General features: G+C 48.3%; 2 protein-coding genes across 5 annotated transcripts in view; one reads left to right on the plus strand and one right to left on the minus strand.

Moving 5' to 3' along the window:
- The window catches only part of SYN3 (synapsin III), a 449664-nt gene that overhangs the window by 191042 nt on the left and 242544 nt on the right, over positions 1-16078 (plus strand). The window lies entirely within an intron of this gene.
- TIMP3 (TIMP metallopeptidase inhibitor 3) overlaps positions 1-16078 on the minus strand; it is a 58835-nt gene that overhangs the window by 42262 nt on the left and 495 nt on the right. The window contains exon 1 of one of the 2 annotated variants that reach the window (XM_053582390.1): positions 15532-15983. In XM_053582390.1, coding sequence (XP_053438365.1) covers positions 15532-15652 — 121 coding nt within the window. In that variant the 5' untranslated portion in view covers positions 15653-15983. Of the gene's footprint in view, positions 1-15531; positions 15984-16078 lie in introns of those variants that run through there. The other variant, XM_053582389.1, reaches the window with a different exon arrangement.

A 16078-nucleotide genomic window follows, 5' to 3' on the forward strand; every position in this document is an offset into this window, starting at 1 on the left:
AGAGGAATTTTCCTGGTTAATGCAGACCATATTTCTTACTTTCTCCTTCCCCACTCAGCAACCACAAGGCAGAAAAGTGGACAAAGAGGTTGTCAGAATCCTGGTTAGGACAGTGTCTCACCAACTAGGTTTCTTTATAGGTGCTTCTTGGGAGAATTTTGTTCCTTGGTTGGATATGTTCAGGAAATGCTGGATTGAACAGAGCTAAACAGGTCACCATGCTAACGGTCAAGTACAACTCCAAGACGGGAATATAGTAGACCACTTTCCCAAAGAGTATTTCCTAAGATTGAGGTTGGGAGGCTGGCACCTTGGGAAACGCTATGTAGGCCTGCCCACTAGTCACAGCATGCCCGGTGACTTCCAAGAGCGCTGCTTCATGTCTGCCAGGAAGGCAACTTCAGCTCTTCTGAACGAGACAATGAGGCAGCCTTCAGTGAGGCCCAGGAGCTTGATATCAGAGGATGGTCCTGATCTGATGGCAAATGCGGAGGCTCCCATCTGGAGGCTGCAAGGAACTAGAATCGGCACAGCACTTGAGGGACATTAAAGTCTTGGTGAGAAGGCAAAAAGAAAGTGATCTCCATCTTTTTAACCTGGCAGGATAGCCAACAAGCCAAAAATAAGGGAAAAACAAACTGAACTTGCCTCTCTGCCTGCTGTTCTCCGGGCCGAAAGTAAGAAAACGGCCACGAGACAACAGAAGTAGACAAATAAAGGTAAGAGAGGCCTTCGGCCTGCAGGGAGACTCAAATTAACCTCAGTTCTTTTTATGCAGAATGCAGGGTTTTACTAGCCAACCGCTCCCCTAATAACCCATTTTCACTATTGTTTATTTCTGCATTCCATTCTTATTTATTGAGCACCTACTAAGCATGGCTGCCCATGGTCAGGAATACCCATCAATTTCCAGGCAGCAAGGCTATTCTTAGTTTTCTGATGTCTATTTAAAGAGTGCTAATCCTCTCAGCCCTTCCCGCTCCTGCAGTTAGACACATAACCAGTTTCCAGCCTGGTACACTGGCCTCGCCCAACTGGGAAGGCAGAATGGACAAATGTTCTTCCCACCCTGCTTTAGTTGGCCAGGAATTTGGCCTTCATGGACTGAGGTAGCCTGGGAATCAGCCAAGCCAAACGAGATGTGCCCACTTTTCCTGGACTCTTCAATAAGTCCTGGAGTCCAGGGCCTCCCAAATCTGTCCCTTTCTGGCAGCAAGTGAGGCAGAAGTGCTGGGAATCAAGAACAGTGTGACCCAGGCAGAAAGTGGGGCAGTGAAGGCTGGGGACCCCGGAACAAACACAGCAACTCAAATACCAACTCTCCCTCCCATGCAGCAGGGTGACTGTAAGTGGAGTTTATGGTGAAGAGCTCAGACTCGGACGGCAGGAGCCCCAGCTCAAATCCGGGTTTCCCCATGTACTAGCTACATAGTAGGGAAGTTGGTTTGTCTTCCTCATCCTCAGTATTTTCATCAATAAAGTGGGGTGATGAGGATGATCATAACAACAGTAATAATCCCTAACATTCTAAATCAAATTTATTGTTCAGAAGCCTTATTTTACTTGCACGAGTCAAAAAGTCCACTTTAGATGGCTTAAGTGTTTAAAGAAGAGGAGGGCTCGAAGGTTCCCCTAATTGCTGCTAGACATGCATAATGGTTTTGAGCACAGATTCATACTCAGGTACTCAAAACATACAGGATCTGTAGCTCTATGTCTCTCAGCTCAACTTCTCCATCATCTTTAGAAGAATTTTCCCACATGTTGGCAAAGTTGGCCTCTTGTAGCTCCAGGGTTCTTGTTCTAAGCTCCAAAGGCGAAGAGATCTGGGAGGCTGGCACCTTGGGAAACGCTGATCAAATTAACGCTGATCAAATTAACGCTCTCCCGATAATTCCGTAAAAGATCACGAGAAGGATCTCTGTGGTGGACTACTCATCCTTGAACCACACTGTAGCCCCACTAAGGTATCCTCAGGTTGGCCAGGCCAAGCAAATACCCCCCTGGAGACTGTAAATCTCACAAGAGCAGAAACTCTGTCTTATACCTTTTTGTATATTCAAAGTGTAGCATAAACAGAAGTTACTTAATTTATATTTGTTTGAATGAATTGTCTTAACATCACTAAGTCTTAGTTTGTACATGCATTAAATAAGGAAATAAAAATCCCTCACCTGCATAACAGAATTTATATGCATGTGTGTGTGTGAAGTTCTTAGAACAGCTGTCAGTAGAGAGGAGCTGTTTTAATTTAATTCCATCTCAATTTTTTTATTGGCAAACCTCAATGGGTGGTGATGAGAGTTCAGGCCAATAGTACATTAAAAAGTTTCTACATATAAAAACAATTCAATAAATGTTAATTATAATCAAATTACTATCTTCTAGTTTCATCTCTACCTCTTAAGCCAAACAGCTCTGCTTCTCTGGACCTCAGTTTCCCCAATTGTCAAGTGAGAGAACTGGGTTGAATGGCTTCTCCAGGGTCACAGCAAATGGGTTCCCCGCCCAGGAACCCATGTGGCCCATTAGTGACTTATATCACAGCTAAGTCAGTAGAGTCCAGCTTTGGTTGGCCCAAATGCACCTCCAGCTGCCCATATCCCTATGCAGAGCTCATCAGACAAGTAGAAGGTACAAAGAGATGCCTTGCCGTCTCAGACACAGTAGAACCTCCATAGTTGACCCCCTCCCCACATTGACCACCTCCTGAAGTTGACCTAATCTCCATAGACCAGACATGCATCACATATACATATCAGTCCAGTAGACCTTGTTCCTTATGTTGACCAGTTTGTTACAGTCCCTTGGGTGGCCAACTTGCAGAGGTTCTACTGTCTTATCTCAATTTGCAGGGTCCTATCAATATGGTGGCCACAGCCTAGGGTAAACTGAGGTATGCTGTGAGTATAAAATACTCATCAGATGTCAAAAACTTCATTTTAAAAATCTAACACCTCACTAATAATTTTTAAATTGATGACACGTTGCAATGATCATACTTTAGACATGTTTGGTTATGTACAGTATTAAAATCAATTTCACTTCCCCCCTTTTTGTAATGTAATGAGATCATTTAAAAACTGCATACATGGCTCACACCCAGGGCTCGGGGTATTATTTCCCCTGCGTGTGCTAATCTAGTTCCTTTTTTTCTTTCTGTCCCCTCTGCTTGTGAGCTCCCCTGTAAGAAACTCTTCTCTGAGGGATACCAGAAGGAATTCTAACTATTTGGGGTTAACTTTTGAAATAAAATCAAACACAGATGTTAGCTATCCAGGTGGGGCATTAAATTTTAGAAGCCTCCAGGAATTGCCTCTGGCTCAAAGGAGCCCTGAGTAAACAAAACTGGTCAAGCCATCAAAGCACCCCAGGATGTTAGCAGGATTATCAGCACCTGAGGTTCTCAATCTCCACTCTGGTTTTCCAGGCATCTCTTACCTCTTCTATTAGAAAAGGGTGGGCAGTGGCTTTTATTTTATTTTCCAAGGTAATTACCACTGTTTAATACACTAGCTTAGCAGTGTGGAAAGGCTTTTTCTCATTAAGTTGATCAGTGCCCAATATGTCAAAACTGATGTTTTTCCCTCTCTCTCTCTTATAAACACAAACACACACACACACACACACACACACACCCCTACCTAAGTACACTATTGCCTGGAAAGGCTGGAAGGCTCTTTCTCAAACCATACTCATTCATTCATGACACTTTCATGCATGTCTCCTAACATCAGGCAGTGAGCTGGTGAGTAAGACTTGGTTTCCATCCAGGGCAGGCAATAAGGAGTAATAGCCTGATGGCTGACGCTGATCAAACCCTTACTGCATGCCAGGCAACAGGCCAAGCCTTTTATATCCATTATCTTAGTGAATTCTCCCACAGCTCTCTGAGGTGAAAAGTACCATTGCATATTCCATTTTACAGCCAGGAAAAATGAGGAGGATTTGCTTGCCCAGGACCACATGCCTAGCAATGAATGAAGCCCATGTTTGAATTAGGCCTTCTAACTCCAGAATCTGTACTCCATCCAAAGCGCTCTGGAAGGAGTGTGGAAAGTACAGTAACAACTACATGAGAGATGTCTCTTGGGACACATTTAGCTTGAAAATGCTGTTGGTCTTATTCACTCAGAGATCCAAGGACTTAAAGAAAATTCAAGAGATGATCTGGACTCAAGGTCACAAAATTGGCAACCCACTGGGCTGAATCTGGCCAGGGACATGTTTTGTTTGGTCTATACATCTGTGTGTGTCTCTCTTTAGAATACTTCACAGTAAAATTTTGGGTTTCTAGCATATCCTAAGAGACTGGAAATTTTGCGATATTGGACCCACATTCTGATAGACTGAACTAGATAGCAGCTGCCACCTTCAGAAGGAACATGGACTCTCCCATTTACCATAGTCGCCACCACTCTCTATTGCCTTGCTGATTTCAAAGCCAAGGATGAGATGCTAACTATCATCACATTCTCCCACAGTTTTGATGTTTCTCTTATAATAAAGATGTAATTTTTAGTAACAAGAGACCACATATACATATATACATATGCTATATATTTTATAGAAATAATATTCTACTATGTCTAATATTCAAATACCCTGCGACTGATCTTGGTAGGTGCTGGGTGCGCAATGTGACCTAGATGGCCGATGAGAGAAAGAGAATTAGTTGTAGAAGGAACTGGAACCCACATCTACCTGCCCACCTCAGATGTAAGCTATTCCCACTGTACCCAATGACTGAGAACTGTGCTCCAGAGAACAATGTGGATGTTGGGATTCCCTCAAATCTCTCAGTTCTTCCCCCCATGGCTGTTCATGTAAACAAGGGGTCCATCAGATCACACATGTCTTTATCCAAGCCTATCCCCATAAGAGGAATCTTCTCAGCTACCAAAAATGTTTGAACTGAGCCATTAACCAAATTTCCAGGGTTGCTCAGGTAGAACCATGAACAGAGAGGCCGGCCTTGTTCTGATGTGTATTGAGTCTCCATGCCATCTCCTGTCCGTCAGCTTCTACTGCGGTGCTAATGGGGTTCAGTTTTTACCAAGCCCTCCAGCAATCGATGACAGACCCTGAAGTGACCTTGATTCTTAGACTGAGTCTGCAAGGTGGCTTCTATCCATCTGGCATATCAGCTCAGCTCTAACAGGAAGTTTGGTGGTCAACTATGTCATCTGATAAAGCATCTCAGCTCATTAGAGGTTTTGTTCACTCACGGCCTTCGTCCACATTTATGACCACAGAGATCCTGGCTCTGATCTTAATAGACCGTATTTCTAATGAAGTTACCTCCTAAAGGATGTTGTTGATGGGTTTAGGTGCTCAATTATTCAGCAAGACAATACAGCCCTCCAGAAACCCTTGACACATAGTAGGCATGCAGTGAAATATATGTGAAAACATTGGATGGCGTAGAGCCAACCCTGCTGTTTTCCAGAGAAGAGGCACAAAATCCAGAGAGGGTGACATCACAAAGTCAGGTGATGAACCAGGACTGGACTCTGGGTCTCCTGACTCTGGCCAGTGTTTCTCCCCTACACACTGCACCCCCCTAACCCTGGTAGGAGACAGGAGGGGCAGGGGGTACTGACTTGTTAGCTGAGTTTGGTGTCACCGACCTATTCCAGGGACCTCACTTGGCTATCCCAGCATCTTCTACCTCTGCCAATTAGAGGCAAACATGTAGGAGCAGTCTAAACAGGGAAAGGTGGGCCAGCCCCTTGGCAAGTGTTGGGCTTGGCCTCAGAAGACGAGGGTTCCAATCCCAACTACGCATATCAGCTGAATGGCTAAGCTACTGGGCCACAACTATTCTCAACACTGACATCCATTAAATGGGAGCAATGACCACCCCCACTATCCTGTTCTCATTGGAATATCAGGGTCATCAAATGAGATCCAGTGTACTTGAGACTTTAAAATGTTGTGAAAATAGAGTTAAAGGACTTTGTTGTTTCTTTCTCCGTGTGACAAAGTGGCAAGCATTGGATTGGGGCAGGGGGCGAGGGGGCAGTCAAACAACCATGATTTTGAAACTCAGCTCTCTCTATGTGACCCTGGAAGAATGTCCTATCACTTCTTAGAGCCCCAGTTTCTCACCAAAAAATAAAGTGATAATATTGGCTCTGCCATAAAATCCGACACCCCTGCTACTCAAAGCCAACACTTACTGAGCTTTTACTGTGTTGCAGATCCTGTGTTGAACATTTCTGAGAATTATTTCACTTAATCACTCAACCCCATGTGGTCCTTAGTATCATCCCTCCCCCCATTTTATAGATGAGGAAACTGAGCCCAAAGAATTTGCCCAAGCTGTGGGCAACAGAGCTCACAAGAACTACCGTATTTCCAAATCAAAAAGGCTATGAGTGGATTCATGACAACAAAGTCTAGGGCAAAGGGAGCCCTTCCAGACAGATGAAACGCAAGCACTCCAGCCAAGCATCTCAAGTCACAAAACCAGTGCTCATGAAGTCGGACCCCACATCCTAATCTGGGGATTGCAGGAGCCCTGAGATCTCTGAACGGAACACCCCTTCCCTGCAGGCAGCTGGGCTATCTTACGCCTGGGGCCCTCACTCCGGGAGGGATCAAAGTTGGGCAGAGGGGGAGGGGATAATTGCCACATGATATTTAAAGTCTCTGGTTCTGGAATGGCTCTCGGAGGCTGGATCTGCTCAGGATTTCCCCCTCTCCACCCCCACTTTCCCATCACCCCAGGGCTCTGTTTTTCCACCGGCTGAACTTTACCTTGGGCTCCGTGAGGCAAGATCGTACAGCTTTCCTTCCCTTCCCGGCCCCACATCCCCCACATCTCCACAAAAAGCCAGGTGGCCACAGGCCTGGGAATACTTAAAGTTTCTAGTCTCCAAGTCGTGAAAGCCACCATCAGGTGATCAGGTTTACATAGACATAAATCAGACTTGGGTGCTGGGCAGCTGGATAGTCCCTTCTGGGACACACAGATGGCTTCTAAACGGGTCAGGAAAGGTTCTCCAGCTCCCCACCTCCCTGCTTCTGCTGCTCCAGATACTTACATTTTAGCAACTGAGCAAAAAGTCCTCTTAGTTTCACTGCAGGTGGGAAAAACACCTGGTGGCCCCCTGTCCAACAGTATTTAGTGAGCAAGTCCCTTTAGCTAGAATCAATACATTTTGTGCTCCTGTCTGCCAGAAACGAACACGGGAAGACAAACAGAATCACCACCTCTGAAAGGGCACGTGCCTCAAGATACATCAGCTCTCTGCAGCCTGCAGCCTGTGCTGGGCCCGTCAGCAGCGCTTGGAGAAGCAGCGATGGTGGAGATGTGGGCCTGCCCACAGGGAGGAGAGATGCTCAACTGGCATGAGACTGGAGGGCCATTCTCAAAAGGGGTGAAGGACAGGGACAGAGTAAGGTGCCATGGGCTATTTGCAGCATTTCAGTAAGCCACCCTGAATCAAACAATGCAGTCATCCAGTGGCCCCTGAGAAAGCGCCCCAGACTTACAGGAACACCAGGCTTCCTTGCTGTGGGCTGCAGTTTACTCACTCGTGTATTAGCTGATGACATCAGAATAATGATCAGTTAGTAGCAGCCGTTCTAGTTATATTTTGGTTTGTTTTTAATGGAAAAATAATCAACACTCAACATGTGAAATTATGATGGATCATTTTTCTGGGATTTATTGGGAGGAAGATGAAGTTAAAAATATTCTTTGGTGTTGAAAAGACTAAGAACCACTGATCCTGTGGTAAGAGCACCAGGTTGGGCTTCAGAAAGAGGTTGTGAGGCTCGGTTTGGTGAGGATCTGAGAACAGACCCTACAGTAGTCTCTTCAGTGACAGTGGGAAGGCAGGGGCTAGAGGGGTTGGCTAGGAAGGAAATCACGCATTAGGGTAGTGGAAAGCCCCCCCAGTGAGGTGTCTGAGACCCACCTAGGGAAGCTGTAAGTGATAGACTGAAGAGATAAAAGTCCCAGCCTTTGGTCTACACCAGACATTGATGGATACCACAGGGTTGGGACACAGGCTAAGTGAGTAAATGTTCCGAGCGGCATGATCTTGGCAAGCAATTTGACCTCTGTAGCCTCAAACAGCTCACCAGGCAGTGGGGCGGGTGACCCCACCTCACAGCATGGCTGACATACAGGTTAAAGAGTTTGGTACGGTGCCTGGCACACAGTGAGTGCACCATGATAACCGGTAAGCGCAGTATTGTTATTTCTGGTGAACTCCTGGTGGGGTATCAGTTAGAAATCTCCACTTCTGTTCTCTGGGAGGGTGCTGGAGAATGATGTTCAGCCAAAGATGGGACTAGACTTACCACGTAAGGCAGACAGTGTGGCACGTGCCTTGCCTTTCAGAGGGGCTGCATGCACCCCTCTGGGTGGCACACAGCTCTGAGCTCTCACCCCACAGCCCAGAAACGTCCTCCTCTGGGGATTTCCCATGTGGCTTTGAAGAACTTGGCTATTACCAGAGCTGGTGCTCTTTTAAGCATGTTGAAAATCTGGGCAAGGTATGTGACTATTCTTCTGCACCAATGCCAGGGAGTGGGCAGGGAAATGGGACCGAATGAGAAGTTAATGAGGGGTGTTCAAAACTGAGGGGGCGTCGTGGGCCAGGAGCCCCCGAGAGAGCATGGACCAGCAGCTAGAGCAGGACAGGAGCCCCCGAGAGAGGGCAGACCAGCAGCTAGAGCAGGACAGGAGCCCCCGAGAGAGCGCGGACCAGCAGCTAGAGCAGGAAGGGCCTGCCAGGAGATGAGGAAGAGGAGGTCGGAGGGGTCCACGCTGGCCTTTGTAAAAGTCATTTTATAATACTTTATCCTAGACAGAGTCTCACTCTGTTGCCCAGGCTAGAGTGCTGCGGCGTCAGCCTAGCTCACAGCAACTCCAAACTGCTGGGCTCAAGGGATCCTGCTGCCTCAGCTTCCCAAGTAGCTGGGACTACAGGCACCCACCATGATGCCCAGCTAATTTTTCTATTTTTAGTAGATACAGGGTCTTGCTCTTGCTCAGACTGGTCTCAAACTCCTGAGCTCAAGGAATCTGCCTGCCTCAGCCTCCCAGAATGCTGGGATTAGAGGCAGGAGCCACCTCACCTGGCCACTCAGTGTCCTTCTTGTTTGGGTCCACCCTGTCTCCTCTGGGCAGTCAATACCCCTCCTCCTGGCCAGCCCACCACTCCCATCCAAGCACCAACCAAATACCAGGGGGACTAAAGGATAAGTCCCCTCCCTGCCACCATGAACATGGGCCGGGGACAGAGCTTTGGGTGAGAAAGGAAAACCCTTGTGTGTGTACCATGGCCACATATGCTTTTGAACCTGAGTTCGTGTGAGTCCCCCAAGTCAAACAAAATGTCCATTGCTTACTATGAAAGCAAAAAGACAAAGCTGTCTTCAACTGAAAGACTCCAAAACTGCAACAAACCAAGGGTCCCAGCTTTCCCGGCCCTTTAGCCCCTCTCCCCCTGTGAAAATGTTCCCATGAACTTGGTCTCAGTGGTCCCTTTCAAAGAGACAAAGAGGGAAGCAAAAAGAAAAGAAAAGCTCAGAAAGTCAATACAAGTTACAAACTGTTCTCCCATTTGAGAGAAGCATGGAAGGATCTCAAGCACAGGGCTGTGACGGTTCCTCTGTCCTCTCGTGTTACCCATCTGAAAAAAGTGTGTTTGACACAGCCACTCTGGAGTGCAAGGGAAGAGACAGGAAGCTGCAGAGGAGTTTGTGCGTGTTTGTGTGCACACATGCGTGCAAAAAAAATCCCAGGGGAATCTTGGTGGAGGGCAGAGAAAGGAAAAGTAACCGGACTTTGGCAGAAAACCCTGGTTCTGCCATTTGCAAGTTGTGCCCCTTTGAGGCACAAGTTTGAGGTGACTAGATAGAACTCACTTAGACCTTTCCCCCTCAACTATGTCTCTGTAAAATGGGGGCAATAGCATTTATTTTGCACAGTCATTGCAAGCATTAGAAATATTTTTTATAAAGTGACTTACACAATTACTCAATAAATGGTGGTAGGAACTATTAACATAGATAATGCACATACCTGTGTCCAATAATTCCAGTTGTATATCTGCCACCATACAACAACTATTTGTTACAGCACTCATCGTAAGGATGAAAAGCTGGCAGACGCTCAGATATACATCAGTAGGAGACTGGCTAAATAAATGATCATATCCCTATAGGGATATATTATTATTATAGTAATGTAATAGTAGATAGCAATATATAATATGATTATGATATAATATAGCACATGTAATATTATATAGTACAATATATTATACACACACACAAGTGTCCATAAAGTTTGTGTGCAATTTAAAATAGTGTGCCATTTCAATTTGCACATGATCTTTACAGACACCTGTATATAGTTGAATATATTGTAAAGCCAGACCATAGGGATTTAAATACAGGTTCTGTTACTCGCCAGCTATATAACCTTGACCACATTACCTAATTTTTCTAAGCCTCCGTTTTCTTGGCTATAAAGTAGAAATGACAAAAACACACCTGCCTCAGAGAGCTGTGCAGATAATTAAATGAGTTAATGCATGTTAATGACTCAGAAGGTTCCTGTGCTTATAGTAACCTCTCTATAATTATTACCTTTTAAAATTATAATCCTATGGAACACTATACATAAAAGGAATAAAGTAGACCCGTGTGTGTGTGTATGTGTATGTGTGTGTGTGTGTATCAAATGAGAAAGGTACCTAAAACACATTGTTAAATTTTAAAAAGCAGAATACTAAGTGTGTTCTACTATTCGTGTTTCTAACAGAAAAGTCTACTATTACTTTGCTAGGGGTGCCTGTGTCTATAAATGCAGAGAGGAAAGGATTTAGAGAAGGGACTAGAATTCAAAGCAGTGATCAAAAAACCTTTCCTCTGATTTTAAATGGAGAGACACAGATATGGATGGATGGATGGATGGATGGATGGACAGACAGCTGAGTAGTGGATGGATGAATTAGATACCCACAGAGATACATACAATGTATGCATATAATACTTCTAAGTTTAAAAGTGTAAAAAGGGCCTAGGTGCACATTTAGTCCCCTTTTCTAAATAGGGAAACTAAGGCTTAGAGACATCCAATATGTGGCTGAGCACATTATTCAGCCCTCAAGGAAGGAGTTGAGCCCAGATGTGCCCTCCCCACGGCCTCTCCACCACCCCACACTGCCTTTCAAGGCCACCCAGAAGTCGACTATGACAAAGGCTAGAAGAAGGGGCCTCCTTGTTTATACTAGCTGCAATGGTAAAAGCCAAGTGCAATGGAAAATTGTGTTGTTGTTTTTGTTTTTAATTAATGAACCTGTTGGAATGTGCCGTTCAGCAGTGGGGCTGAATGGTTCCTGCTGCTCCTGCAAAACAAACAAAAATCCCTCCACCCGGAGCCACTTCCACAGCCACTTTTCCAGCCTTATCTATCCGGGGACTGTGAAAGGGACACAGAACTGTCAGAGGGGCACCTTCTCCAGCAGGGACCTGGTCTCCTGACTCCCTTTCTGGCTTTCCTTCCTCTGCACACATCCTCACAGACTGGGCACCTCCCCCAGGGGGGCTCCAGCTCACCCCCACCTAGAAGGGGCAGAGTCCCGAGGCCCTGAGATGTCTCTATCAGCTTTGCTTCTCCCTGGGCCTCGGTGGGACCACACAGTCATTTTCTCACTGCAGCTTGATAGTTTTGAGGGTCTTTTGCAGTTTTAACAGCCAAGGAATATTAGGAATAAGTTCTCAAAACTTCTGGCCATTTAGGCCATGTTTGTATCTTCAAGGAAAACTTCCCAAATTTAGACGTGAAGCATTCTTCAAATGTTAACTGTCTGCTCCAGCTGCACATTACCAGCCTTAGAATATCATAGCCCAGTGAATGTTGGAAAGTTTTTGAAGACTGGCACAGCTAAGGATACGTCTTAGCCTTACCACGGTGTAGCCAGGTGGCCAGGCACAAACCTCTCTCAGCCTCAGTGTTTTTCCTGGAAAATGGATGCAATACCTACTTTTAAGGCTGCTGGGTGCGGATGGGAGGAGGTTAAAAGAGATGGCCTCTGAGAGCTGTCCTCCCACCTCCAGCCCAATAGCATCTCTTTTCTTTCCCTGGTTCCCAAGATGCCTACAACCTACATCCCCTGGACTTGCCCCATTAAGTGGCTGGCTCCTCTCCAAAGTCTGATTCTTTTTATTGTCCTTAAACTTCAAAACCCAGTGTTGAAATGCAATTGCATGTATACAAGAGAGAGGGAATAGATCTTGTTTCTTTGCAAATGGATTCTTTGCTAAAAGGACAACCTCAGATCTGATACTAAAAGAATCTGCTGGCAATGGCCCCTGTCAAAACAATTTAGAGATATGCAGGGGCCACCCTCCAGGGCTGGCAGCCAGCCCCCAAGCTGAGCCTCAGTCTCGAATTCCCAACAGGCTGGGGGCAGGCCCCGAACACTCCATCCTGCAGCCCGGCTCCTTCATGCAAAGGGCTGGAGAGAAGAGGGCTCGGCATTCTGAAGCAAAATTCTCTCTCTCTGCTGCCTGCCCCCTTCCCCTGCCACCTTTGCAGAAAACACACACACACACACACACACACACACACACCAATTTTCAGAAAGCGCTTGGCAGTGCCCAGCCCTTCCTGAGCAGGACGGAGCTGCTGGAGCAGGATGTGCCCGGCCAAGGCCGCTTTCTTCATCCCAGCACTGCCCCCCCCTTCCTCCTGCAGAGTCAAGGTTTTGTCAGGAGTTTCAGGGGCAGTGACTGGTGGGGAGGGGGCCGCAGACAGCCTGCCTGCTGCCAAGTCCCTTCCTTTCCCCCACAGTATGTCTCATAAGCCAAGCTGGCATGTAGTTTATTCTTCTCCTAAACACTTCCATAGGGTGCAGGGCCCAGAGTTGCCATAGAAACACCTTTTAACTCCTCCTCACCCAGAAAGCTGTGCGAGGCCCTGGGGAAGAAAAGCAAAAAAGGACACCTGTAGATGAGGAGAGAGGAGAGGGAAGCCCAGGCCATGGGGAGCCCTGGGAGAGGGCCAAGCCAGGTACTGTAGGCCCTTAGCCGGGCAACATGGCATCTAGCCACAGAGAGATAACTACCAGGAAGGTTCTGGAAGAGGAAGTAGGCAGGCTGGCTCAGCATCTTTTGTGGGCTTTACAGTGTTGACCAGTGAGGTTGTAGTGCTCAAGCAGACTGGGGAGATCCTACACGTTTTCTTCAGTGAGAGAATGGGCAGAACTTCAACCCAGCCTGGAAACCACAAAGGCTCTGAGCCACCTACTAGACAGCCGAAGGGCGCTCTGAAAGGCGGCGGGAGGTCAGCACGCCAGCGGCCCACACCCACACCTCCCATTTTAAAAGCATTAGCTCATCACTGCTACTAGTGCAGTGCACCAAAGCGAGGCAAAGCAATTTTGGATCCGTGCCAGAGCATCAAAGATTATTCATTTCTTTTTTATTTTTGCTACCACAATGTTCTGGTCTTTGGGTACTTCCTGGTAACTCGGCTTTTCTTTAGGTAGTTTATTGGGTTGAGGGTGGGGGGCAGCTATTTCTTGAATCAACGCAAAGACATTATAAGAAACCTTCTACATCAGCACAGACCCACAGTCTGAAACCCAGGCTGGGAACAGAGTCAAGGAGGGTTCCTAGTGAAAGCAGGATCTGCTGCTCCCACTTTTTCCTGGTGAAGTTCCAGAGAACAGATCTCAAAGCAAAGGGCAAAAGGGAGGGATGAGGGCCCTTCCCCTCGTATACCACAAACCCAAGTGAATGCAGCCAACCCATTTTCAAGCAGAAGAGGCTTGGGCTGTGAGTCTGCACACCCCAACTGCACCTGCCAGCCTCCCATCTACCTGTGTGCTTTGCCCTGGGCAGCATCAGAACTCGGCTGCAGAAACAACAGCTCCCCACACTAATCAGGTGGGAATGTCACCAACTGGGGAGAGAAGTGGTAGGCCAAGTGGAATCTGGGTGGAGGCTTGCAGGGGCGGAGGGAGAAAAACCTTCCCAGGCTTCAGGCAGCCCCAAGGGATTCTTCAAAGCAATCCCCAAACTCAGGGCCAGCCAGATTCCCTGGGGAGAAGGGACAGCCCGCCATGCCAGGCCCCAGGAAACCTCTTAACAAGGGTGACCCTAGGTCACACAAACACCCTTAGCTGCCAATGGACTGACCTTCTGGTCACCACAGCCACCTCTCTGACTTCTGCTAGGCTCAGCCTGGCCCACCAGCACTGCCCCTCCCAACCTCAGCCGCCTCCCCCGCTCCCTCCTCCTCACCACAACACACTTGTGGAGTCCCTTACCCAAGACCCAGTGGAAAATTTCCTTCCCCTTTATGACTGCACTTAAAACACACACACTCTATTCTTTACCTCTGAATCTACATAGGCAGAGGGCGGTGACACAGGCAGAGAGGCAGTCCTACCCTGCCACCCTGCATACAAGTATGCCTGGCCACACACGCGTGCTCACGCACACACACACTCGCACAGAGAGAAAGAGGGGCCGCGGGACTTGCACAACTTACGAGTGGGAAAGGAGGGGAGGGATGTTTTCGGCTGCCACTCTACCTCTGGCCATCCAAACACAAGTGTCCGAAAACTCCCAAAAAAGTCTCCCAGGACACCCTGGGACACTCTCCCGGCCCTCCATACAAACTGGTTCTATTTCTTACTGGGTTTCTCTGATCAAGACACTAAGTCCAGTTTGGAATTGTGACCATGACGTGACCCTTGGCATCTTGGTCCTTTTGGCGACAGATTTTCCTGCCCATTTCTTCCCCTTTCCATGCACATTCAAGGAAAAAATATAGACTTACTGCAAATTTTCACAGCTCTGTGATAAGTGATCCCTCACACACGCCACCTCCTGCTTCCTATCAACACTGGCAATAGAGTTCCTCCAGGACCAGGGGCAAGCCCACAGCTTTCTTCTCCTTTTTCCCCCTTCAATGCGCCCAAACTTGGTGCTCTAAGGAGCTCCCTTAGAACTTGCCCTGGGAAGTCGGATCCAGGGAGGGTCTCAGTGAAAAAAGTGAACTTCAAAGGTGCAGGAGATGATGCAAACTTTGAACACTCTTAAGTTTCTCCTGCAACTTTCCTTGCACATGGCTCATAACTTTTTTTTTTTTTTTAACTAGTCTATATCCCAGCACTTTCATTAGCATTCCAAGTTTCAGGAACAATGTCACACATCCACACACACACACCCCCACCCCCAGCCCTTCCTCCTTCGGCAGTGAATGGGGAAGTTTTCCAGATGTCAGAAGGACCAGGAGGAACCTCACACCCTAGCAGGAGAGCACAGGCTGCCAGGGGTTCACTTGGCCACAGTGGGTTTCCTCTGCGGGGCATCATCCCGCCTTGAACATGCCAGAGCCCCTGCCCGAGGACTCTGAGTCTCCCCACTCCGCCCCAGTACCTTTGCCCCTCTGGTGGCACAGAAAAGGAGCAGGGCTCCTCCTAACACCCCCACCAGCGCTGCAGTCCCGGCTTCAGCGCGGGGCTCGGGCGGGGCACCAGGAGCGCTTACCGATGTCGGAGTTGCAGAAGGCGTCCTGGGGGTGGCTGGGCGAGCATGTGCACGCCTCGGCGCCCCAGTCCCCCAGGCTCCAGATGCCCAGGAGCACAACGAGCCCGAGCCAGGGAGTCATTGCTGCTGCCGCCGCCGCTGCCGGAGCCGCTGCTCGCCTCTCCAAAGTTGCGGTGCGCGCCGCCGGCGGGGCCGCTGCAGCCCGAGCTCGCCCGCCCTACCGTGCGGGGCAACTTTGGCCTCGGCGCGCTGCCCTCCGAGTGCCCAGCAGGATGGGATGGGGCGCGGCGAGGCTGCCGGGGCGCTGGCGCAGGACTCCGGGAGCCGGCGGTCTCTCCGGGGGAGCAGCGGGAGCTGGAGCCGGAGGAGCCGGAGAAGGACGAGGACAGGAGGACGAAGAGGAGAAGTCGTCCGAGCACCCACCGCCTGCCCGCTGTCTGCTCTGCGCCGCTGCTTGGGCCGACAAGAGATATAGTGCGGGGGGGCCTCCCGGCCCCCCTTCGGGCGCTCCGGACCCCGCCCCCTCCGACCAATCGCAGAGCCGCAT

This window comes from Nycticebus coucang, chromosome 3 (assembly GCF_027406575.1).
Source record: "Nycticebus coucang isolate mNycCou1 chromosome 3, mNycCou1.pri, whole genome shotgun sequence".
NCBI lineage: Eukaryota > Metazoa > Chordata > Mammalia > Primates > Lorisidae > Nycticebus > Nycticebus coucang.